The 26,483-nt window shown below is 48.7% G+C and overlaps 1 protein-coding gene across 2 annotated transcripts in view; it reads right to left on the bottom strand.

The window, feature by feature from the left end:
* The window catches only part of PAMR1 (peptidase domain containing associated with muscle regeneration 1), a 72,158-nt gene extending 70,193 nt beyond the window's left edge, over nucleotides 1–1,965 (bottom strand). Inside the window, exon 1 of one of the 2 annotated variants that reach the window (XM_088017601.1) lies at nucleotides 1,711–1,965. In XM_088017601.1, coding sequence (XP_087873727.1) covers nucleotides 1,711–1,783 — 73 coding nt within the window. In that variant the 5' untranslated portion in view covers nucleotides 1,784–1,965. The remainder of the gene's footprint in view (nucleotides 1–1,710) is intronic. The other variant, XM_088017599.1, reaches the window with a different exon arrangement.
* Between the last annotated feature and the right edge of the window lie 24,518 nt (nucleotides 1,966–26,483).

Genomic DNA, 26,483 nt, shown 5'->3' with positions numbered 1-26,483 from the left:
CTTCAAAGCTTTTCCATAGCAAAAGGTAAAAGATTCTTGGGTCAGGAGTAAATGTTTTTTTTTTTTTTTTCCAGATCCTGGGCAAGAAGAAAGGGGCAGCTGAGCTTTGTTCTTTAACTTGTATGAGCTTGAGCCATCTCACCTGCCACATTACAAAAAAAAAAAAAAGGAAGCAGGGGAGCATTGACGTGGTCAGGGGGAAGCTAAGTTGTTGGAGCCCTGGTGCTCTGGGAAGGAACCGGCCTCCCCTGGAGTTGAGTTGGGCTAGGGCCACCGTGCCCTGGAGGTTCGGCTCCAAGAGGCAGAGATGGAGCAGAGAGGAATCCTAATATAAAGTCCTCGACCTACCCCTAGGCGAGGGTCTGTGTTTATGGATTATCAAGGAGATATCCCCTCATGGGGACTCCTTCTTCCTTCATTATTTATTGTCTTTGGGCTACTCCAGATGCCACTGAGGCAAAATTCAAATGAAACACTCCAGTTTGAGAGAGAGAAGATTTCACCTGGGGCCAGTAGGCTATAGGTAGATGGAAAGTATTGACCAAAATGGGTTTGTTGGGTTTCTTTTTTCCCCATGTATCTTGGGTTTTTGATCATCATGAAGGGCTGTGCCTATGGTCAAGTCCCCCATCCATACAGCAGACTGCTGATTTTATGCCCTCACCACCCCACTTACTCTGTTTCATTCTGGGACACTCACCAGTGACTTGCAGCCACCGAGCATGCACCTCTCTAGAACACAGGTGACAAGTAACCAGCACAGAAGGCGAGCAGCAAATGCTCACACACTCTCTGCTCCTATCAGAGCTGCCCTGTTTTGTCACATCTGCACATGTCAGCCTGTCCTTTCCTCCTGAGGTCCCACCTGCCTCCTGACACCTTGCCCCACTGGAGGCGCATAAGGACAAAGGCTCTTAAGAAGTCCCTGCTTCCTTGCCTTCTAGCAAGCAATGACAAGACAAGCCTGCCATCCCCTCACTGGGCCAAGAGGCCCCCGAGAGCTCTGGGTCACACTTCAGCCTCCCTCGCCCCGGGAGCCCATTTGACATGGGGTTTGCGGCTCAGAAAATGATAGTGCAAAAACACACAAGCCAGGGCTCTTTCTAAACAAACGCTGTGTGTCCCCAGAAACGCTTGCACTTTTAACCTCGGCTTTCTCTTCTTCTTTCTCATTCTTATCAGGAAGGAAGTGCGTATATGCTGAGTGGGTAAATCTCCCATGCTGGGGCTCTGTTCTGAAGGGTGTGACAAGCCACATTTCATCAAGCAACATTCACCAGGAGGGACACCCTTGCTGCAAGCCTTGCTCTTGATTGGTTTCTCTCCTTCCCGCTTCACCTCTGAAGGGGCTCTTTCCAGGGGAAACTTCTCCCTTTTGCCAGTCAGAGTGGGTGAGTCAGACTGGATAGATTCCCGGAGGTACGTCTGTGCTTTACAAAGATAAAACGAAAACCAGCAAAGTAAACTAGAGCTCGTACCCCTTCCTGAGGCAGGTCAGTCCCACAAGTCGGGATGATAAAGCGGTGTCACATTCTCAGGGAGGACAGACACTCCAGCACCACCAGCCAAGCCCCTAAGATCAGACAAGACTAGAAGAAGCGCTGGCCATCCCCCGCCCAGCACCATCCCTTGGGGCTCCCCAGGCATGCTCCCCACCGTACCCAGGAGGGAAATAACCCTGGGGGGGCCCCTAAACACTACTCACGGTACCTCTAGGCAAAGATGAGATGAGAAGGAGCTGCAGGAAAGTGAGCCCCAACTGCGTCCAGCAGCCCAGCTCCATCGTTCCCACGCCCGTGCCCGATGAGCGACTGCTGCGGAGGGACCGCGGGAGGTCGGGGGCAGGCGGCTCTTACAGGGACCTCCCCAAGCCCCAGCCGAACGGGAGCTCGGGTTTCAGCTCGCCAGGCTCTCCCATCCTCATCCGAGGGGAACCACCTTCAGCCAGAGCGACGTCAGCCCAAACCTCTCCTCTCCGCTGCCTTAACCCTTGCGGGGCTCGGGAAGTGTGGCCAGGCGGGGAGGCCCCGGGCTGCGGCTGGAAGGGACTGGCGAGGCAGGAGGCCACCCGGGTGGGAGCAGGGGAGCGGACAGCACCCTGGATGGGGGCAGAGGTAGGCGGGGCTGTGGCACCACTGAGGTGAGGCCTGAAACCCACCCCCACACCCACCCGGAGAGGTGTCCTGCCAGGATGGCACACTCTGAATCTGATTAAGAGCATGGTTTTTTTTGGGGGGGGGAGGGAGCCAGCCCTCCTCCTCTTCCACCTCTATCCCCAACCTCCCCTCCCCACTCAGCATCTGCTCCAGGTGATCACAATTTGGAAACCTTATCCTTTGCATCTGTAGGCATCTTCCCATGATACCCACCACGGTGTGTTCAGCAGCATAAACAGATCTTGCGCACATGCCAGGCAGGGTATTAGGCTCAGGGATAAAAGAACATACAGGACACTGCCTCGGTTGTGACAGTGGCAGTCTAGGCCCAGGTGATGAGGGAAGAGAAGGCTGGCTGAGGACAAAGCATAAGCTGACACCCTGCAACATCCCCCCACCCCCCCCACTCCTGGGTGGGACATGTGTGACATTCCTCCGGCATTCCTGGCTGCCCTAAAGGAAAAACAAATGGTTAACTGATAGAGATCACACTCTTGAGGGACAGGAGTCTCCCTCAGTTTACAAATGTCTCAGCAATTTACAAGGACAAAACATTTCTATCAATGGCCTCGCTTCCAGAAGGGAACGTAGATACAATTAAACGTCCTTATAACCTGCAGCCCATTGACAGACACTTGAAGTGGGCAAAGTGTAATGTTTCTCCAGGAAGCTCCCAATTATCTTACAGTTAATGCCTCGCTAGAAGGAAAAACAACCTTAACTTGACAATGGCAAGGCCTCTGGTATCCTGTAAGTCTTCTTTAACATACAAAAATCCTTTTGAGACCTCCCTTTTCCTTACCTCCCCCAACTCCCAAGTACAAATCAGCCACCCCTCCCAACCCCAGGGCAGCAGCTCTTTCTGCCCACGGGTCCTGATGCCCGTGTTTTAATAAGCCACCATTTTGCACCAAAGATGTCTCAAGAATTCTTTCTTGGTCGTCAGCTCCAGACTGCACCCTACTGAACCTCACTTAAACTTCATCACAGGGATAACGAATGGAACCTTGAATAAGGAGAAAGAATGCTTTATAAGGTAACGGCCAATTTGTTTTTAATCAACTTCTCTGAGCCAGGCATCTAAGTACCCTACATGTATCAACTCACTTATTCCTATAATAAACCTATCATCTCCATTTTACAGCTAGGGAAACTGAGTCACCGAATATTCAATAGTTCATCCAAGGTCACAATGTGAGTAAGTGGTAGAGCCAGGGTTTGAACCCAGGTCCAAGGGCTATCGTCTTAGCCGCCGGTCTCTACCACCTCTTAGGATGCTGTGAATTTGGCATTTAACCGCATGACCGCATGTACACGTACAATAGATGGTATTACCCACGTAGTATGAATGCAGAAACAGATTCAGAGATGAAGTGACTTGCTCAAGTTCCCTCAGCTGGAAGTGGCAGAGCAGCATTCACACCCAGGTCTAACTCGGGGAAGTGCCGGGGCTTCAGGCCATGCTTGTTCCCAGTTTGTACAGTCAGATGACGAACAAAAGTTGGGAGAAGTGGGTGATATTCAGGCCCAGGGCAGTGGGAGGTTTACCTAAACTGGCGAAGTTTCACCTGGAGCCTGAGAGAGAGATAGGATCTCAATCCAGGGAGGGGTGTGAGGAGGCCTTTTTAAGGGGAAGGACTGAATTTGGCCAGGGCCCCTGGGAAATGATGAGTATTTACCTGTGTTATTACAATTTAATATTTATTCTTGTCCCCAAAGGATCCATGGCAACGTATACCATTGAAATGCATTTTAAACAGTTTTGATAAAAATGTAAGTATCAGAACAAAAGCTAATGCAAGAGGAGAGACAATATGTATAGTTTGGATGTGGCAGAGAGAAGAAAAGAGGAAGCAAGTGGTTATGGTGTTTGGATTTTATTCTGTAGTGAATGAGGAGCTCTAGTGGTTTAGGAGCAGGGGGTCCCGGGCCCAAAGCAAAGTTCTAGGAAGAAAAGTCACATTGGCATCCAGACTGAGGGATGGAGGAGGCCAAGACTGGCACCAGGAGCACCCCTGAGACCACTGACAGAGGCCTAGAGTCAAGAGCAAGCAATGGAGTGGAAGGGGAAAACGATGGGAGAAACTTAGGGCAGGTAGAACCGCCAGGGCTCAGGACAGACTGGATAGGCAGGGGCCTGGCACAGGTGCTCTTCTCCGAGAAATTCCTAAGTCCCAGCTATGCCTCTGGGGCGCATCACAGCAGAGTGATGGTGAGTAAGAACTCGGCACTCGGTGACCCGTGTTCAAAACCTTGATTCACCACTTTCTGACCCAATGACTGTGAGATCATACAAAATATACACTGGTCTCTGCCTCCAGTTGCTGGCACAGAGCTCCTGACACCCTTGTATTTTCTGGGTGATACGAGTGTCTTTAGTCCTAATCAGGCAACTCTGGGTGGGCTCCTGGATGGGGGCTGGTCATTGGAAAGTTCAAGCCCGGGCGCCTGGGTGGCTCAGATGGTTAAGCGTCTGCCTTCGGCTCAGGTCATGATCCCAGGGTCCTGGGATCGAGTCCTGCGTCAGGCTCCCTGCTCCTTGGGAGCCTGCTTCTCCCTCTGCCTCTCTCTCTCTCTCTCTCTCTCTCTCTCTCTCTGTCTTTCATGAATAAATGGATAAAATCTTAAAAAAAAAAAGAAAGTTCACGCCCTTAGAAGCTTGGAATTTTCAGCCTCAGCCCCACCCCCATTCTCTTGAGAAGGGAGAGGGCTGAAAAGTGGGTTAATGGTGAGTCATGCCTCCATGAGGAAGCCTCCATAAAAATCCCAGTAGTATAAGGTTTGGAGAGCTTCCAGGTTGGGGAACACATCCATGTACCAGTGGGTTGATGCACCCCAACTCCACGGGGGCAGAAGCTTGGGACTCTCTCAGACCTCCCCTACCTATCTCTTCATCTGGCTGTTCATTTGTATCCCTCATCACCTCCTTTAATAAACTGGTAGGGGCACCTGGGTGGTTTAGCCGTTAAGCATCTGCCTTCGGGGTTTGTGATCCCAGGGTCCTGGGCTCCCTGCTGAGCGGGAGGCCTGCTTCTCCCTCTCCCACTCCCCCTGCTTGTGTTCCTTCTCTTGTTGTGTCTTTCTCTGTCAAATAAATAAAATCTTTAAAATAATAATAATAATAATAATAAACTGGTAAATGTAAGAGATTCCCTGAGTTCTGTGAGCCCCTCAAGCAAGTCATTGAATCCAAGGGGGAGGAGGTCATGGGATCCTCCGTACTGTAGCCAAATGGGATAGGACTTGTGGGTAACTTGGAGACCTAGTACTTAAGTTGGCATCTGAAGTGGGGGGAAAGTCTCGTGGGACTGAGCCCTTGACCTGTGGAATGTGATGCTCTCTCCAGGTACTATCAGAATTGAATACAATTGTAGGACACCCAGCTGGTGTTAAAGAATTGCTTGGTGGGGGAAAAAAAAATCACACATATCAGAAGGGTCTGAAGTGAGTGTGGTAGAAGTATGAGAGTATGGGATACATCCAGGAAAGGCAGGGTTTTGGGGTTTTTTCCCCAATACAATGACCTAAACCAAGCTAACTAACTCTCTGAATCTCAGTTTTCTCATCTGTAAAATGGAAATAATCATCAAATTTTGAGACAGGAGAATTTAAGGAGACTATGTACATAATAGGGCCCACAGCACATTGCCTAGCTCATACTAAATGCTCAATAAATATTAATTATTACCTGTATTATGGGCCTGAGTCGGACACCAAGGAAATTCTATGGTATGGGCCTCTTCCTCACCCTCAACTTCCCTATCCAGGCAAAATCTGATTAAAATAAGCACCAAGAATAGCCTTTAAAAGGTGGGGAAATACCAAAGGGCAGCATATCTAAGGGGTGGAGGGCAGATATAAGAAGAGGGGAGGTTCACTTTGTTACTGGCCAACCAGCCCACGTCCTTTGGTGATGGGACGGGAGAGGATGTGACTTAATTTCCAAATACTGTTGGTCTTAGGGCCTCTCAGGAGTCTGTTCCTACCATCAGCTGACATTACCACTTCCTTCTTTTCTCATCTCCACCCCCCCACACACACACACTCAACCACTTATCAACACAGATCACCCAGCAGGCTCATCCCTACACCAACTATACCCCACCAGGGTGGGACTCTAGGTGATGAACCTAAAGAAGTTCCTAGTGCCAGGTCTTTGCTCCTCGAGGCTTAGGAACCTGGAAACAGGCCCTCACTCCTTTTTCTGGAACGCCCACAGCAGTATAATTATTCCCTGCTAATTTGTTGTCTAATTTGGGTTTGTGAATTTCCTCGGGCTACAGAGTCTGGAAAGGAATTCTCAAAAAGAAGCAGGACATATTTCTCTGGGGAGCTCAAAGCCTTGACCCAATGTTACCGTGGTGAACTTCACCATAAACCCAGGTTCACAGAGGGAAGGGGAGCCATGACTAAGACACAGAAAAGTCAGTCATTTGCCCGAGGCCATACGGCACTCCACAAATTTCCATTTTCCTATACAAGTTTAGTTTCCTCTCTTCCCATTATAGTCAACTCAATATTTCATATCAATAGAGTTCAGTGTTTTTCTAAATCAGGAGTTCTTAACCTAGATCCCATGGGGTCTCTTGGGAGGGAGTTTTGGAGGGTCTTCAAACCTCCCCAAATTATATGCAAAATTCTTTATATGCATTTTTTGGAGTAAGAGGGAGCCCTAGCCTTCTTCAAAGTCTCAAGAGGACCTGCAAACTCCCAACTTATTTTAGAATCACTGGTATTCGTAAGTCGACATTGAAAAGTTGACAAAATATTTGTTGGATTTGGGGAACGTGGTTTGGTATGCACAATTGTTGTATCTAGGCTACAAACTGCACAGTGGATATTTGAAGGACCAGCCCTCCCCCTGACTTTCCCCCCTATTTCTGCCTTAAAAGCACTTGCTTTGGACCACACTGCCTCCTGGTGAATCGAGCTGGGGCACTTACTACCCGCGTACATCTGGGCAGGTTGTCTCACCCATGATGGTCTCAGTCTCCTCATCCGTTAAGTGGAAAGAATAATGCAGCCTGCCCCCAGAGGGTTGGAGTCAAGCGCTCAGAACAGTGCCTAAAATACACCAAGCGCTCAGTAAATGTTAGCTATTTGTATTACCGTTAGCTCCCCCTCCTGCCCTTATCTTGGACACCCACTTCTGGCTGAAATAAATCACCAGAAAGGCGGGGGTGAAAAAGGCAAAGTGCCATGCTGGGAAGTAGGGGATGATACCTGGAATTAAGAATTATCTACTTATAATCAGCACTTGGAAATCAACAATTGGCTGTAGTAGATGGAGTCAAACCACCCATTTAATTACAAGTCACAATACCCACTAATTTTCAGTTGAAAGGATGAGGCCCTCTAGCAAAACCTGTCCCTTTTTCTGTGCCACCGGGGAGGCTGGTTGCATGTGAATACACAGGAAGAAGCAGCAGTGAAGGCTGTCTTGTGCACGCTAACAGCTCCCCAGGCTCCAAGCTCTAACTTCAGATCAGCAGCAGAGCGGAGCCATACTGCCAGGAAAGGCAGAGGAAAAGACAGTTAGGGTAGAATGGTCTGCACACCTGAGAGAAACATCTCAGCCTAACGGGTCATTAAGTTTGGTTTTCATCAGCTGCGCAGAACACAAAGTTCAAGTCAACCAGGGCCAGAGACCAGAGAGGGGTAGGTCTGCGGGAAAGACAAAGGGCCCTTCCACCGGAGAGCCTGCTAGAACTTGCCCACCCTGGAAGTCTCCAGCCCTAATGAATCCCGGCTGTTCACCTACACAAGGAGCAATAATGTTCTGCCTCCAGGTCTGGCCCGGCTCCACTCTGTTTCCCTGGGGGAGCCAGGCTCGGGGGTAGATGCATCTGTGGTTCTTTCTCTGGCCACACTCTTCCTGGCACAGATTCTGACCACAGGGGCACCGGGGCTGCTCAGTCGGTTAAGCTGTGACTCTTGGTTTCGGCTCGGGTCATGATCTCTGGGGTCCTGGGATCGAGCCCCACGCATCCGGTATGGATCAAGGCTCTACTCCTACCACCTAGGTGAACTTGGGCAAGTTCTCCAGCCCCTCGAAGCCGCAGTTTTCTCTCATCTGTGAAAAAGGAGGTAACAGCTACCTCATCGTCTTGGTGAGAAGATTAAAATGAGGCTGGTGTACATAATGGTAGCTCAATCGATGTGGCCTATTATAACTATGTATGGACATCTAACCTGAAGAGTTTTCAAAAACTCCTCCCTTCAGATGTTCACCTGAAATTAAACAGCTATCATTTTCCTCAGGTCTCATGATGTAAGTCAGGTTATGTTCCTGAATTAATCTGAAACAAATTCACATCTGAAAAATAGATTGCCTTGTACATTTATGCTGCTAGCTGGAGGTCTAGGGACAGAGTGTGCCCCTTGGGTGAAGACAAGTTGAGAGGCCTGAGAGGCCTGTCCTGAATGGACCCTGTGCAGGTGTAAAAGGAAAATTATCCTGACACTTGTCAAAGACGGCGAGGAAGACTTTACTCAAGAGACCAGTGCAGTGGAGCCTTGCAGTAGGGGAGAGACCGGGCTCAACTCTGAACATAACAAGGAAAAGTTTGGGTTTATAGCCAAGGAACAGAGTAGGGATCAGTGGACGCAGAATTACCAAGAGGAAACTCAGGGGAGAGGGGAGGATTCTGGCAAAACGATTTGACAGGATTCTTGCCAAAAGCAGGCCAGGCTGATCAGATTTCTATGATGGGAGATTCTCACTAAATTGGGATTCTTGCTCTTGAGGATAAGGCCCAAGGATAGGGTCTAGTAAAAAAAAAAAAAAAAAAAAAAGCCTAGAGAAGCCTGACTCAAGTTTGGTTAAGGAGAGAGTCTTTGTCAGGGGACCCAGAAAAACCTGGGGGGGCTTCCCTTGCATTGAATGTCTGGTTCAATCTTGCTACATTTTTCACTGGAATAAGTAGGTTTTGTATGTAAAGCAACTTGACTTCTTCCACGGAAGCACGCCAAGGAGAAAGCACAAATACCCAGATAAAAATCATTTGCTCACTTATTCAGTTCAATTTATGGCATGCCTGCTATGTGCCCATCCTCATTTCAGGTCCTTGGAATATGGCTCTGAATAAAACCTGTGTGGTCCCTCACCTTGTGGATTTATAAACCAGAAAGCAATGAGACATTGAGCAAATGTGAAGAGCACCATGTGTGAGGCAGAACATTCTAGAAGCATGTAACTGGCAGGGGCAGAGGAGAATCTTGTCTGAGGGTCAGAAATGTTTCCCTGAGGACGTGACACTGAGCTTCAGACCTAAAGAAAAATAGAGGGCAGGAAGAGTAAAGGGCAAGGGCTGAAGAGGGCCCCGTAATACAGAGGGTGGGGGTGCAGGCTGGCCGTGAAAACCGTGAACTTTATTCTCTGGGTAATGGGAACCAGTTTGAGGACCGGTGACCGGATCAGATTTGTACATCAGACTCAGCTCTCTGCCTACAGCCTGCACCAGTGGGAGACGTGACAGGCACCGTGCAAGTCCACCAGATGGGATCCATGATTCTGATGTATATGAGAATAACTGCAAGAGAGCCATCAAAGACGACTTCCTGCTGATGATCATGTGGATATGGGGGTGTGCGTGAGGGTGTGCTGGAGGAGCCTCCTCATTCTCACTCTCCAGTCACTTGCTCTGGAAGAAGCCAGATGCCATGTTGTGTGAGCAGCCCTCTGGAGAGTCTCACGTGGAAAGGAACGAACCTTCCTGGCAACAGTGGCGTGAATGAGCTTGGAAGCAGACTGTGCAGCCCTCCCGATGGCCACAGCCCCAGCCAGCAAGCTGACTGCAACCTCAGGAGAGCCCTCCATGCCAGAGCCACCCGGATGAGCAGCAACCAGCCTCGTGACCCCCAGACAGTAGATGAGATAATAAATCCTGGACTCTTAGGCTACTAAATTTGTTACACAACAGTCAATTAGGAATACAAGAGGTTTGTAAATTAGGCAATCCATCTGTACCCCGGTACACCTGCAGCCAAAGGGAAACTGCTAGCCAGCCCGAGCTTCAGTGAGAGATGTCCACAGAATGAGACGATCACAGAGGCTTTCAACTGCACAGAGCAACAAACCCAACGCACGCGGCTTAAACAATAAGGCATTTTATGACCTTGTTTAGCAATAAGTCCCACAGGTGGGGTGGCTTCAGAGTTATTTAATTCTGTGACTCAACAACAATGTTTAATACCTAGGGCTGAATTACCAGATGACGCATACGGCTTGCAAGCATTTATATAAAATCCCAGAACCATAAAAATAGCATGTGTTGTTTAGGAACACAAATGTGTATCATTAAACTGTTAGAACATACAGAGAAGTGACATACACTACCTTCAAAATAGCTGAAAATGGAGGGCGTCACAAAATACGGGGTATGTGATTTTAGCTAAAAAAAAAATAAAGGAAACGAAGGACAAATCTGAAGCAATTGAAGCGAAATGTTAACATCAGTTTTATCTTTGGGGAGAATCCATAGGTATCTGTTATTTTCTGTTTTTAATATGTTTGAATTGTTGATAAGTGTATCTCTTGTAGTGCTAAGAAGAAGGAGCGATAGGGAGATGTATGAGGGGGACCCAGGAAACTATTTTCTAATGGACAGAGAAGACAAGCATTTATTCTTCAATCTAGGAAAACATGTTGAGTGTCTCCTGTGTGTCGGGCACATTCTAGGCAACAGGGATAGCTTGTGAGCAAGACAGATTGATTCCTGTTTTCATGGAGCTTCCATACAACTGGGCAAAGACATAACAAACAAAGAAGGAAAAATCAGAGGGCCAGAGGGCCATGCTAGAAATGAAATGGAGAAGTACAGTAGAGTGACTGCAGAAGGAACTTTAGTTTGCAGAATCAGAGCAAGCCTCCCTGAGAAAGTGGTATTTCAACTAAGCCCAAAGTAAGGTGCTGTGGGAGCATCTGAGGAAAGGGCATGCCAGGCAGAGGAAACAGCTAGGGCAAAGGCCCTGAGTGGGAATGAGCTGAGCATGCCCGAGGAACACAAAGAAAGCCAGAGTAGCTGGTACACAAGGATACAACCCACACTTAAAACAAAACAGGGTAGGAAAGGGGCCAGGAGAAAATGTTGGTATGATCAAGGGAAGCTTGATTAACAATGTCACATTACGTTCTGAGCATCAAAAATCCTTTGAGAATTTAGTGGAAAGTTAGAGGTCCTAGGAAAATATACACATATTGATTCTCGCTTAATTTGGGGATATTTGTGGAGCCTCTGAAGCCTACCCCAAAATGACCTGATTCTCGAATTTGAACTGAAGCCGTGCTATTCCCAGACAGCCTTCTGTCCATGAGGGTAGGGGATCTACCCTTTTCTACCCAATGCAGGATTTCTCTGTAGGTAATATTTGCACTAGCTCTCCCTCCTGAGCTGGCCAAAAAGTCCCAAGAGCTGTGTCAGTCTGAGACTCTCATCCAGGTCCTACCCAAGGAAGCTGTATCTACTCAACCTTCGTTTCCCCTTGCCTTTCAGTGTCAGACCTGCAGAGCGGGCTAAGGCTCTCCCTGCCTACTCTGTGTCCCCCCTTCCCCATTTATTTTTCACAGGCCTTACCACCAATAATTTGTCTTACACTTCTAACTCTGCTTGGCATCTGCTCCTTAGAGAACCAACCAACACAACTGGTACCAGGAATGATCAAAAAGAAGAGGTGGTAAGGTGGGCTGTGGGTTCCAGATCGCTCACCACACAGCTGGCAAGGAAGACTCCACTCCAAATGGTATCTGGGGCACGGATAATTCCTGGCATAAGGTGGGAATCCAAATGCTAAAAATTTCGCAGGTGCTTACTTAAAGGAACATCCTGGTGGAGGAGAATGCCTTGGCTGGGATGATGATTCAGGCCTTTGAACATTATGGGGGAATAACACATTTTAGGACAACGGGAATAGCTGGTGACTGAGTTGAATTGATGCCCTATAGAGGGATAAGGAGAAACTGAGGGCAATTAAAAACTTAAAAACTACATATGAAAGACAGTGGTCCCCTTCTGTAGCTCCTGCAGGAGAGTGGACACAGCTGAGGGGCAGACTCAGGTTCTGATATTTATAGTCACCAAGCTTCAAAGAGAGTTGAATGCTTAGGCAAAGCTCATCTACTGTGCTAACATCCGTGCCCTGGCCAGAAAAACATGAACTCCTAAACATAAGACCGAGTCATCTGGATGGATACTCCCAAAGACTCCCCTGAATCCTCCAAGCCCACGGAGATGGCTCACCTATCCCTAATAAGAGCCAGAACTCCCTCCTGTGAGAAGATACAGCATAGGCCTCCCCACCACAAGGGAACAGGTGTCTTCCTCACGACTTTGCCCCCAGACCTGCCCTGACAGCCAGATCAATAACCAGGTGTAAATCCCAGTTTAGGAAGTGATGAGTCTGATAAAGAAAGAGGCAGATCCCATTGGAGTGGCAGGAATTAATTAGCATGTAGCCACAGGAGTCAGGGGAGTACCCACGGGATTGGATTTTAGGGATGCTCGATGGAGGAGAACAGAATACAGGAAAAGATGTGCCAAAGTTCATTTACTTGGGGGTACTCTTCAGGGCTGTGGGATTTAATGCCCTGACAAGAAGCCCTGGCTAGGGGCAAACCTGCTGCTAGGTGACTCTTAGAAACCTGGAGAAAATATTAGCCTGTGATGACCAAAGTGGTAATGCCTGAGATACCATAGGAAGATAGTAGAATTAAACAGCTAAGGGTATGAGGCATGTTGGATCAGATATATTAGATGAAGAGAAAAGACCCATTAGAGATGTTGTTCAGTGGAAGGCCTGAGGGAATGCACTGTTCACCAAGGCCACTAGGAGCGTACTGATGAGACAGGTGCCGGCATCACCTGCTGCGCTTTCCACTGCAGTCTAGGGCTGGCTCTAGGAAGTAGGTTGCAGAACCTGGCTTACTGATAGCAATGAGAATGATGAGGCCTCAAAGCAATACAGTCCAGGTGATGATGTTGAATCGCCAGAAAGGAGGCAGCCCCCAAATTACCATCACAACTAACAAAATTGAAGGGGCAGCCAAGGGGGCTTGACCCACAAGAATTTGTGGAGACGCAGAATGTGGTATCCCTAGGGACAAAGCAGACAGGCAGACAAGGGTGCTACTTAAAACACACAATCAAAAAAAGCAAGAATGGAGGGGCGCCTGGGTGGCTCAGTTGGTTAAGCATCTGACTCTTGGTCTCAGCTCAGGTCATGATCTCAGAGTTGTGGGATGGAGCCCTGCGTCCAGGTCCATGCTCAGTGGGGAGTCTGCTTGAGATTCTCTCTTTCCCTCTACCTCTGCCCCTCCCTCTGTGCATTCTCTCTCCCTGATAAATAAATAAATCTTTAAAAAAAAAAAAAAAAGAATGGATGAGCAGGAAGCTGAGGGTAGTTGCCCCAACAGGAAGCCATGAACCTTGTTCAAATCCTGGACCTGAGCCAGTTTTCATGCCCAGAACCTATTGGCTACAGAGGTGGATGGTTCCCTAAAAGGAAGTACATCAGGGGCGCCTGGGTGGCTCAGTTGGTTAAGTGCCTGCCTTCAGCTCAGGTGGTGATCTCAGGGTCCTGGGATTGAGCCTCGAGTCAGGCTCCCTGCTCAGTGGGAAGCCTGCTTCTCCCTCTCCCTCTGCTCCTCTCTCTCTCAAACAAATAAATAGTGTTAAAAAAAAAAAAAGTGAAGTACATCAGCAATACCATGGCAAGTAGATACTATAATGATCCCCTTGATCTTTCCCTAAAAAGCCAGACAAGCATTTACTCAGATGACTGTGGACTGAGGAAAGGGAAATACCCATACATTTTGAGGATTACTGGACACAGTCTGAGATGACATCAATACCCGGAGATCTGAAATGTCATCCTTGTCACCAGTCTGGGGCATACGGAAACAAGTTAATAAAGTGAATCCTGGCCAAAAGCCAGCTTACAGTGCGTCCAGTAGGTCCATGGACCCAGCCAGTGATCATTTTCCTGGTCTCCAAATATATAATTGAGATTGATATGCTCAGCTATTAAACACCTACATGGGATCACTGGCCCATCATAATTGAAAAGCCAAGTAAAAGCCTCTGAAACTGCCTTCCTCTCCCTAAGATAGTGAATCAAAAACAGTATCACATTCTGGAGGGGGAGGGGGATAGCAGCGATTAGTGCCAGCCTTAAAGATCTTAATGATTGCAATAATGGCAGTCTTTCTCCTATCTCCCTATCTCAATTTAATTCACCAGTCAGGGCCCTCCAGAAGCCAGATGGATACTGTAGAATGACTACAGACGATCACATACTCAGCCAAGAAGTAGATCCAACAATGATTGTCTTGTTAGTCAAGGTATCTTTACCAGAGCCAATGAACGCAGAACTTGGGTAATGGTATGCAGCCAATGAGTTCTTTTCTATCTCGATCAGAGAAGAGAATCAGAAACAATTTGCATTCGTGTAAAAGGGACAATAATATGCATTTACCATACTGTCCTGCTAATTTCCTGCTGTCACAACATAGTCGGAAGAAGCCTGGACCATCTGGACATCTCGCAGAATTATCACACTGATCTATTACATCAATGACAGAGCAGAGAGAGTACAAGATGGCTAGCACAACGGAGGCCTTGATAAAGTAACTCACTTCAGTCGGTGAGAGAGAAGTCTTATGAAGATGCAGGGGTATAGCACATGGGTAAAGTTTTCAGGGGTCCAGAGATCAGGGGCATGCGGAGAAATACTGTCCAAAGTAAAAGGCAAATTGCTGCAATTTTCATCCCCTACCACCCAGAATGAGGTACCGTGTCTGTCAGGCTTCTTTGGGTTGGGTTCGGGAGGCAGCACATTCCACATCCAGCAATACTCCTCCCGTCTGTCTGCCAGGAAATCTGAAAGGTAGCCAGCTTTGCATGGGGCCAGGAGCAAGAAAGGGATCTGAAGGCCATAATACAAGTGGCTCTGTCACTTGGAGCGTGTGACCCGCCAGACCATCTGGTGTTGAAGGTGTCACCGGTGGGAAAGAACACAGTAAGGACCTCACATCAAGCCCCAGTGGGAGAATCACAACATAGGCCCCCGGGGTTCTGGACCGAGGCCATTTCATCTATAGCATTTGCATTTTGACGCACAGATTCAAGAGTGTTACTGAGCCCTGGTGGATAAGAGATATTTGACTCGGGGGATCAAGTGACCAGGAGTATGGAACTGCCCATTATAAGCTGAGTTCTGTCAGCTTATAAAGTTACACAGGCCTGTAGCTGGCCATCCTAAGACGGAAACAGCACATCCAGAATGGATCCCAAGCAGGGCCAAAGGTTTTCCAGACTGCTGTGCAACCCCATGGTTGCGCTACGGCCAGATGGTTAAGGGAGGGTTCAATGTCCAATGTCCAAGCTTGGTTTACAGATGGGACATCTTGGAATGTAAGCACAAGCTGAAAATAAACAGTGGGTATGTCACAGCCACCACGGGATGGACTTGAACAATAAGACTGAGGGAAAATCTTTCTTTCCAATGGAAGAAGCTTTGAGTGGCATGCCTGCTTTGTGTAGAAGGAGAAGTGGCCAGAAGTGAGAACATATATAGACTCGCGGACAGTGGCAAATGGCTTCACTGGCTAATGAGGAGCCTGAAACCGAAGGACTGAATGACTGGATCCCAGCAGGTGTGGAACAGAGGCCTGTGGATGGGCATATGGGAGCAGGCACCAAGTATGACCACAAAATGTGACCATGGTGGACAAGAAAGCAGCCACGTGGAAAAGGCATTGAATATTCAAGTAGACAAAAATGACTCTGCCAGGTCACATTAACCGGTTCTTGTCACCTGAGCATGATGGGCACGTGAACAGAACGGCCATGGTAGTGGACACAGAGGTCACACAACAAAGCAGCCGTGGTGGCTGCTTACCAAAGCCAGTCTGACTACCACCACCTCCTGGTGTCCAGCCTCTTAGCTCACAAGCCCCAGCATTGAGCACCTGATATGGGGCCATTCTGATCCAGCAGGGGTTGGACAGGGACCTGAGATTCTGCATTTCCAACAAGGACCCAGATCGTGCCACCGATCGCAATGATACTGAGTATCTGAGGTACTAAGTCTGAGGAGTAAGGACTTAAAGGAGAAGTTGCCTCCACTAAGGTCATAGACTAGGCGAGGCTACTGACAGAGGGACAAGTTCTGTCAAGAGACTGTAAAGGAGAGTCATGAAGCATTCAGCAGGGACCACCTTTCCCCTGTGGCTGTAACAGCTGGGCACGGCTGACCCTTGACAGCTGTCACCACGAACTCAGCCTGACTTGGCTGAGAGGGATTTCAAACCACGCTTCCTACAAATGAAGGGGTTGTGCTTTGCTAAGCAGCTTGGAGGTGCACAGCATGGATCCTGCTGCATCTTGAGGAATTTAGTAACGAAGTCTTCTCTTCCCTCTGCGCTGCTGGCTGGACCATGAGCCCTAAACTTTCAATCCTGGGTGTCCATCAGCTGCAACAGAATTATAATCAGGGAAAGTGTGCTATTCCCCAAGGGAGATAGAGGTTGGGAGGGACCTGGTCGGGGCTCACCATAAATCCAAGTCCATGCATGCCTCCCGGGGGCTCTGCAAACCTGCTTTACCGCTTCTCCTTCACAGTGGGCCTCCCAGAGCCTCAGGGCAGCCGTAAGTCAGGCTGGACCAGGGCTACTTGGACACCAAGCTCCTCAAGAATGTCCCCCCGGATGGACTGGGCCCATTTACCTGTGATTTGTCTCCAGGCCCTTTTTTTTCTTATCATATTTCATTGGAAAATCTGATCTCATTTAAGGTTTGTGTTTCCAAATGTGTGTCTGGGCAGGTGACCAGTGGAATGCAGCCAGGGAAGTGTAAACAGTTAATGAAATCAAACAAGGTCCACACTTTCCATGATATTTCATGCCTCCAACAGGTCTGTCTCTCCTATTTCCTCTACTGTGCTCTTCCTCTTGGGTGCAGGCCCGGTCTGGTCTCCATCACCAGGGCAAGCACCTCGGGGAAACACAGGTGTCTGAAGTCATTAGAAATTCAAATCCACCTGCTGGGCCACGTGCAACAAAGAAGGGCAACCCGGGGTCAGCCAGGACACAATGGGTGAGGGGCGGCTGTCTGGCCATGAGCCCAGAGGGACCCATAAATCATGCCGGTTTCCAGAGGCCAGGAGCTGTAATGGGAGTCAGGTGAGAGGCCCACCTGCAGCCAGGTGGCTGGATGCTGTTAAACAGTGGCCCCCAGAGGTCTCTAAAGTGGGTGTCTGTGGTTCCTTACACCCTGGAAGCGATGAATGGCCCATGCCTTCCCTTTCTCTGTGTGTCTCCTTGTCCATCTCCCCTTCCTCTGCTCTCTTCCTCCCCCTTCCTCTCCATCTCTCTTGTCCCTTTCTTCCCTTTTGTTGCCCCCTCTTCTCTCCTCCCCTCTCCCTCTGTCTGTACAGCAGAGCAAGGCTCAGGAACGCAAGCGTGAGGCTGGACCGGGAGGTCACTGATCTAGGCAAAGGGGATTTTTCAGCATGTGGCCGATGCACATGAGGCCCTCTGAGACTCCGGGAACCCTGCCTGGAGGGGCGTGGGAAACGGCCCACCCCATCGCCGTTTTAGCACCTGCTCACATCTCTCCACGGACCTCCCCTCCCTGGCCTCCCCCAGGCCTGTCATTTCCGCTGCTGCTGTGGACCTTCCACTCCCTTCTCTGACCTCTCTGCCGTGCTGCCTCCCAGGGCCCACTTCCTCTAAGTCAGCACAAGCCTTGAGACCGGAGGAATGACCTTGAGGGCAGGCTTTCCCGAGTCCAGTGCATGCCATCAGGGGAGACGCCTCGGGCGTACTGGCTCTCTTCTGTCCCTCCAGTCCCATGACATGGAGCCCCCCAGCCCAGAGGCCTGCTTGCCTCCTGGCATCAGCCCAGCCCTCAAGTGTCAGTGGTCTCGAGGAAGTAACAGTGGTAAACAGAAGCTCCCCACACTCCCTCAGGCAGCAAGAGACGGTGAGGCTCGAACCCAGATCTCCATCCCAGCTGCCCAGCCTCGGACAACACGCCTGTCTCCTGGGCTCCCCTTCCTCATCGCTCCATCAGGGGTGGGACTGGATGACCTCCAGGTCTCTTTTAGCCTCTAGCTTTGGGGGTTTATTCTACGCAAATCGGAGTTTCTCAAGCCTCTCTGCTCTGGGGCTAGAAACAGGTCCCCTATTATAGCCGTTGCCCCACACCCCCGCCTCCTCGCTCCGCAGGACCCTAGAGGAAGGACCTCAGCCCACAAGATCACAGCCTCGGGTCCCCTGGTGCCCCCGGACGTGTCTCCCAGGGGCTCCCGCACCAAGTGGTAAGCACAGACACACAAGGCATCCAGTCACAGGGGTTGGGTTTTTCCTTCCTCCCCACTCCACTCACCTTTGCTGCCTGCATCAAAAGCCCCCTGAGAGCACACGAGGTGGCCTCTGAGCTCCTGTTGATGCTAGTTCAATGCCAATGTCCACACAAGGGGGCGACCTGCCACTCTTCCCACAGCTGCCGGCCCTCCAAGTGCCACGGGCTCCAGGCCTCCCTGAAGGGAGCTGACTGGTCCCTCCCCCACTCAGAGTTACACGGGGTCACCCAGACCTCCAAAAGGCCCTGCTGGTGGCCCTGAGGGTCACAGAGTCCATTGTAAAAACAGTTCCTCATTCTTTTCCTTGGAACCTTCCTTTCCACAGGACCCAGACATAGTCTGTGTCTGACTACATGGCGTCCTCCCATTTACCTCCTCTTCCTCCAGCGAGGGGTGGGAGAGCCTTTCTGCAGATCACTTCCTGGTAGTCTCCCCATCACATCTACAGACATGTCTGAAAGCCGTGTTAGGCTCAGCCGAGACATCCCCATTGCCCCCCACCCCAAAATGTACACGTCCACATTTATCTCTGATTCTGTGATTTCCATTTATACCATCTTAGCAAATAAATCAAAGGAGTGTAAATGTGTGTGAGTGTAAGGGTGTGTGTGAGAATGAGTGTGTGAGAATGTGAGTGTGTATGTGTGAGTAAAAGGCAGTGTATGAGTGTGTATGAATGAAAGTGTGAGTGTGAGAGCATGTGTGAGTAAAAGTGAGTGTGTGGGTAGGTGTGACTGTGTATGTATGTATGAGTGTGAGAGTAAATGAGTATATGGGTAGGAGTGTGAGTGTCAGAGCGTGTGTGAGCGTGAGTGTGTGAGTATATGTGGGTGTGTATGTGGGTATGTGGGTGTATATGTGTGTATGGGTGAGACTGTGTATGTGAGTTTGTGAGTGAGTGGCCAGTGAGTGTTTGCAAGTGGTTGTGTGAGTTTGTGTGAGTACAAGTGAGTGTGTGGGTATATATGTATGGGTGTACGTGTGGGTATGGGTGAGTCTGTGAGTGTATATGAACATGTCTGGGTAAGAGTGAGTGGTCAGTGAGAATGTGTGTGCGCATGTGTGTGAGTGAGTGTGTGTGAGTATAACTGTGTGTTGAGTGTGTGAGTGTGCATGTTCTAAGTTAGGAAGGGATGAAAAACTCTGCTCCAAGTGGCTCATCCAGTGGGCCAAACCACAAGATTGGCTAAAAACAGAGAATTCTCTTCTCCAACTCTCCCCTGAATGTATTCTAGAAGCAGGACTTGATCTCAAGAAAACCTGTGACAAAGAGTAGCACGGGTGACTTCTAAAACTCTGTACTTGCTGACAAATAAGAATCAAATTGGTGAGGGAATGAAATAGCATCCCGTAAAGAAAGGGCTTTCTTGTGGTTCACATAGGGGGCCTGGAAGCAAAAATATAGGCTAGATGCTCAGTCTGGAAAATCAGCATAATTCTATTTTTAGACCTAATGAAACAAGCCTTGTATGAGGACAAGGTACAAAACGGCTCTTTTTCTCCTGCTAGGAAGAGGGATTAAAAAGTGGTTCTGAAGACTATGGCCCCAGGATTCTGAGGGAGGAAGCCTGGAATGTCGGCCTGACTTCATGGTCTGTGGTCCCTGCTGGCCACCCAGAGAGGGCCCGGCAGACCATCTGCTCCAGCAAGTATCAATTAATGAATGACCCGATTTGTGACTCGATTATTACCAATACAGTGCACGTGACCAGAAGACCACACCTAGTCTGGGGCATCTGGGAAGGCTCCCTGGAGGCATGCTGGCTGAGCTGTAAAGGAGGGAGAGGAACCGCTGAGACGGGTTCTAGGTAGAAAGGGCAACACTGGCCAGGGCAGGCTGGACAGGGACAGGAGACGTGTGAGGAGCGAGGCCAGTGGGAACTGGAGCTCAGAGAGCAAGAGCCAGTGAGGCCGGGGAGGCACATGGCTCCCTGTGGACCGTGTGAAGGCCTTCTGTCCTTGTTGTAGATAGCAGCCAGTGGGAGGTTGTGGCGAGGTTCCAACATGGTGTCCACGGACCCCCACCCCCGGGCAGTCGCACCTATGCACATGTAGACCCCTCTTCCCGTGCATCTGCTTTGGTCAGTGTGACCTACAAGACACAGGAGTGATGCTATACCACTTCTGAGATCAGGTTACAAAAGACCCTGCTGTCTGCATTCTCTCCTGGATCACTTGTTCTGGGGGAAGTCATGAGCCACCCTGTGGGGAACCTCACAGGGCAAGGAACTCAGAGGCCTCTGGCCAACAGCCACATAAGTGAGGGTCAGGCAGATTCCCTAGGCCAGCCAAGCCTCTGGTTGATGGCAGGCCTAGTCTGCACCACAACTGTAACTGCACGGGAGGCCCCGAGCCAGAACCATACACCTCAGCTGCTCCCAGATCCCTAATCCTCAGAAAATGTGTCATACACAAGCAACATGCTTGTTACTTTAAGAGGCCATGTTTTGGGGTCATTTGTTATGCAGCAACAGGTAACTAATACATAAGCACATAGCAATAGGGTTAGATTTACTAATTGCATGGCTTTGAACAAGTCACTCAGCCTCTCTGGGCGTAAGTTTCTTTCTCCACCTATAAAATGGGGGGAATGACTGAGCAATAGGGTATTGGCACAGGAGGAGATGTGGAGGTGATCAAAGTAGGTCACAGCCCCTGAATAAAGGCAGACCAGTGGTCGTAGTGGGAACGCAGAGTGATTCAGCTCAGAAGCAGGTGGGAGGGGGCAAGGGTAAGAGCCTACCATTCACTGGGCACTCACCCTATGGCGGGCACTATGCATGCATTGTTACTTCATGTAATCCTCCTAGCTGGCCTGAGTGGGGTGCTAAATTACTCCCATTTTACAGAAAAGAAAGTGAGGCACAGAGACATTAAGCCAATGGCAATCCCATCCTTTCATGCTTCTGAAAGTCGTGAAAATGTTGTCTGTGCCTAGAAATAGCCGCTATAAAAGCCAAGTCAGAAACCGCTTGTCCTTCTGCCATCACCTTGATTACTCCCCACACCGCCCCCATGCTCATCCCCTTGAAAATCATCCCAGCCAGACAATCCTCTCAAAATGACCCTATCTATCTCCTGGGTACAACTGTCAAGTTTCCAACCCCACTTGCCTTGGAGTCTGGGGCGGTGGGGGGGGTGTGTGTGTGGCGAAAATGCCCATGAGATTTGGTGTCGGTGGTAGAAGCCAACAAGCAGCCACACAGCCGCTCTCCACATCATTCACTCCCCTGGAAATGCAGCCGCTGAAAGTTTCCCCAGACTCAATGGAATTTGGGGTCTTTGTTCCCATGTCTAGAAGCACATCAACCTGCCAATTCTAGTAACAGGCTCTATGAAGACACTCTTGGCTTTCACCATTCTTTTTGGCAAAAGCACTACTGAAGGCTTCTTTATTTTTTAGTTTTTAAGTCTCATTTTTCAGAGGAGATAAATCAACTGTAAAAGTATGTTATGAAAACCACCCTGGCAAGCAAGGTCTCCTGGAGAGGAGCAGGGGTTGCTTTATTTTCCATTATCTCAGTGTAAAACAAATAGATTTATCCTTTTAAGATGTTCTTGTAAGGTCATCAGGATCACAGTGATTGAAACCATGGCCCTTGGCTGACTTGAGTCCAGAGCATGATCTAATCAGGCCTGGAATTCTCAAAGAAGAAAGAAAAAAAAAAAAAAAGAAGAAGAAAGAAAGAAAAGAAAAAAAAAAACTGGCCTAGAAATGAAGGTTTCAAAGTAATCTCAATACAAGGAAGTTTTCCCTTTCCGCTGAAGCCTCCTGGGACTCCTGCAAAGGCAGCCTCGTTCTCCACATCTTTTAAAGGTTCTTTTGTTCTGCGAAGAGGGAGTGAGGGTGAGGTTAGGTCTGGGCTTCATCCTTAGGTCTTCATCCTTCTCCCGATGGGCTCCGAACTTTCTCGCTCAGTGGCTTTGCTCTGGAACGTGAATAGCTGAGTGACCCTGCACAAAGCACGTAACCCACCCGAGCCCGTTTCCTCGCCTACAGAACCGCACGCAGAACTCACACGGAGACATCAGGATTATTTCTGTGAAAATTCAAGAGGTGATTGATATCAATAAGGTGATTAGCACATTGCCGGGCACTTCTGTCCAAGTCCTTCCGTAGCAAAGTAGTCTAGCGACCAAGGGTGTCAGAACCAGAGCTGGAGAGGCCACGTTTGCCAGCATCGTTGGCTAGCCATGGGCAAACCGCCAGGATCTCTTCAAGCCAGTTTCCTTGTCTGCAAAAGGGGATGACAGTGGTGTGTATCTGCTACCTCTTGGGGTGTCATGAGGGCATAATGAAATACTACTTAAAATAGTGCCCAGCACACAGTAAGTAAATGGTGGTTATTGCCACCATGACTGAAAATGATCACAGAGACAATCAGAGCTGCTTTCACTAATATTACTTCCCACATAGTATGTAGAGTTCTTTGATCACTAAGCAAAGCAAATCACCTGTGGGGAAAAAGAACAGAAAACATAATGGGCAGCTCCAAGATAGCAGACAGAATGAAAGGACAAGGAGAATGATCAAACTTTGGAAGGAAAAGGAAGGAGTCAGGGGAGCCCCCGGGTAAGTGCGAGGAATGAATGATGGTATCCTCAAAGTGTTGTTGTCAGCGTGAGTCAGCCCCATCATCTCGGAGTGAGGAGGGTTTACATTTTCACATCCCATCCAAGACCAAATCCAGCGGGGAGGGGTAATTATCCAAAGGAAAACCTAGATATTATCAGAAGCGTGAGGCTGGGATCCTGGGCAAGCAGAAATAAATGATGCCAACTACCATGGTGACCACTATTGCTACGAATATTAATATTTATAATAATAGTTGTAGTTGCTGCTAATACTATTGATCCTTTAAGACATGGCAAAACCAATCAAAATGATGATATCAGTGCATATCCAGACCTGAACTCGTGGATACTGTGATTCCTAGACAAACAGACTAGCCGTTAGATTAGTACCATTTTTATTCCTTTTTTCTTTTTTTTTAAATTATTTATTTTAGAGAGAGAGCGAGCACAAGCAGGAGGAGCAGACAGAGAGAGAGAAAGAGAATCTCAAGTAGACTCCACGCTGAGCACAGAGCCCGATGTGGGGCTCGATCCCAGGACCCTTAGATCATGACCTGAACCGAAACCAAGAGTCAGACGCTTAACCGACTGAGCCACCCAGGTGCCCCTATTCCTTTTTTGAAAAACTTTTTTCCAAAATGCTTTTTTTATCGTTTGGAAAAATAATAATTTTCTCATAAAAAAGTGAAAACCATCATTTCTTGTCTATGTATTCATTTATATTTTTTTGAAAGTTTATTACTATTATTATTATTTCAGTAATTTCTACACCCAACATGGGGCTGGAACCCATGACCCCAAAATCAAGAGCCGCTCGCTCTTCTGACTAAGTGCACCAGGCGCCCCTCCTGTCTATATATTTAAATGTCTGATTCTGTGCACTTGACCTATTTTATTTCACTAACCTATATTGCCAGGTTGGCTCAGCAGAAATAATTAACCACTGTTAAATAAAGTTTAATGGAAACAGTAAAAATTAATGTTGAAGGCATAATAATTCTTTTATAATTGCTAATGATTAATACCAAGCTTTGATAGTTTTTAATTTTGCATTAAAGCTTCTTTATGTAGTGGATTGGTCATTCAGTTCTCCAGGACATTAAATCCATGCCTGCAATTTGGAAGGTCTGCCCCTGTGAGGCATTTGTGGTAAAACAGAAGACACAGACCCTCACTGGGCCAACTCCTGTTTGCTGAATTCTAGTGATTCAATGCATAGGACATCCAGGTGCGGTCACAGCATTTAAAAATTCTTTGGGATAATGTGCTGCTTCTTGAAATAGCTTCACTTTCAGAAACTGAGCTGCTGTTAGACGCTTTAGCTTAATCCATTTAGGGCTTGTATTTGAAAGCATTGTTTGTTTTCTGTCTTCATGGAGAGCCCGGTCTCTATGGAAGGCAACCCAATATGCTCTGGGTTAGAGTTCTATCACAACTGCTGGGACGCGTGGGCTTCTCCCATCAGCTGTCACTTGGTTCTCTGAGCCTATCTCTGGAGCTCAGTTTCAGCTGTTCCAGAACACCACTGCCTATCCCTGAGGCTCAAATATTTTGAGCGCGACGTATCGCTCTTCTCATTGTGAAAAGTGTGTTGTGAGCTCTTTTTCCTGTGATGAGTTTTACTGACCTTTCTCTCCACCACTGACGTTTCTGCTATGCCCAGCAAAACATATCTGTGATAATGGAGTAAGGGGACAGAGTTCTTTGCAGAGCTACCTTGCCCAGGAGGGCTCACTCCTCACCCCACCACGCTAGACGGCATGAGCTGCCTTGATCATACCCAACACACCCGAAGGAAGATGGAAGTGGGAGGGGAATGAGTGTCCACCCATAGAGAAAGACCACACAGGCCACCAGAACGTACATAATCATCTAGAGACCAATGGACATACCTCTGGCAGGAAAGCTATGGAGAGCCTTATTTTATAATGGCATTGAAACCACGTATTAAAGGAAAAATTCCCAGAAGAATTCTCTCCCCATCTTCCTTGGGGATGCATGCTTGGTCCTTTGATACTGAAGTACTTCATACTTGGTACTCAGACCTCCGTTGGACTCAAATCCTGTCTAAAACCTGAGGGCACAGGGACAGGAAATGGGGCTACGGGCTCGAGAGATGAACTTTTCTATTTAGTCATTTTGCAAGAATTTTCACCCTGCACTTTTCTCCTTCCTTTTGTACATCTCCTCTCACAAGCTGTTAGTTAGACAGCTAGCTGATCATCTAACTCACACTGAAGTGGCTGAGCACGAAGAAAGAACTGGAAGGCAAGGGCAATGCATAACTGGAAGGCTTAAGGATAAGAAAAATAACCAGTCAGTGCTCATAGTTGGGCACCAACTCTGTGCCAAGCATCATAAATGCTTGACTTGGGCAGATTCATAACCATCTTCAGGGTAGGTTCTATTAACTTCCCCATTCAGAGGAGGAAACTGATAAGGCCCAAAGAGGCTATGATTTGTCCAAGGTAAGCCCAGCAAAAAAGCTGCCAGAGCTGACATTCTGCCTAGTGTCTCTGAGATGCGATGCTAAGAGAGCGCTCTTCTCTGATAGCCACCTGGGCAGTTTTAACTACAGATGTCTGGATTCTTCCCATGATAATCCAATCCGAATCAGAGGTGGGGAACCAGGCTTTTTTTTTTTTTTTTTAAAGGCCCCAGAAGCTGATTCTGTCTTGCAGCCACAGTTGAGAACCAATGAGACAGGACACGCCACTGCTCAGGGAGGAGACCCAAATCAGGTCCTCTTCCTTTCTTCAAAGTCTACAGCGAGACCTTCCAGCAACCAAGCTCCTTCGCTACCCCTCCGCTGGGTCCCAGGCCAGAGAGAAGCGGCTGCCTTGGCCGCGCTGAGTTAAGGGAAAGTGTCAGGCCAGCGCTGGAAACATCCTGGGCTCCCCTGCCAAGAAGCCAATGGATTTATCTCAGTTTTGGCCCCAGGAGGTCAAGAGAAGATCAGAGGAGAGTCAGAAGGGAAACGAAAGGGCACAGGAAGAAATATGCATGACGGGTCTGGAGCCCATTGGGGTGCGGGGAGGAGAGATCAGCTGCAGGGGGGAGGCCCTGGTTCCTGGAAGGGAAGAGGTGGTGGGGGGGGAGGGTTTGGAGCAGGGCATTCGTCTGGGAGCCAGGAGCACCAGGAGAACCGTGGCCTCTCCCAGCCTCCCGGGCCTCAGAAAATCAGAGAATCCTCAGGTAACACCCCGGGGCAGAAGGCTTCTCTCCTCATGGACAGTGAGACTTGTGTGTCTAGGTTTCCTTAAGTAATCCCACATCTGGACAGCCTCCTACGGGCCCTCCCTGGATGAAGCCTCTGTTCCACCCCCATTCCCTTCTCAGGGGGCTAAAGTGGTCTTTCTCAACTGCAGAGCAGGTTAATCCGTGTTCACA

This window comes from Eumetopias jubatus, unplaced genomic scaffold (assembly GCF_037043125.1).
Source record: "Eumetopias jubatus isolate StellerSeaLion01/CBP00866 unplaced genomic scaffold, mEumJub1_p1.0 scaffold_13, whole genome shotgun sequence".
Classification (NCBI taxonomy): Eukaryota; Metazoa; Chordata; class Mammalia; order Carnivora; family Otariidae; genus Eumetopias; species Eumetopias jubatus.
This window is presented reverse-complemented; position numbering and strand designations above follow the sequence as displayed.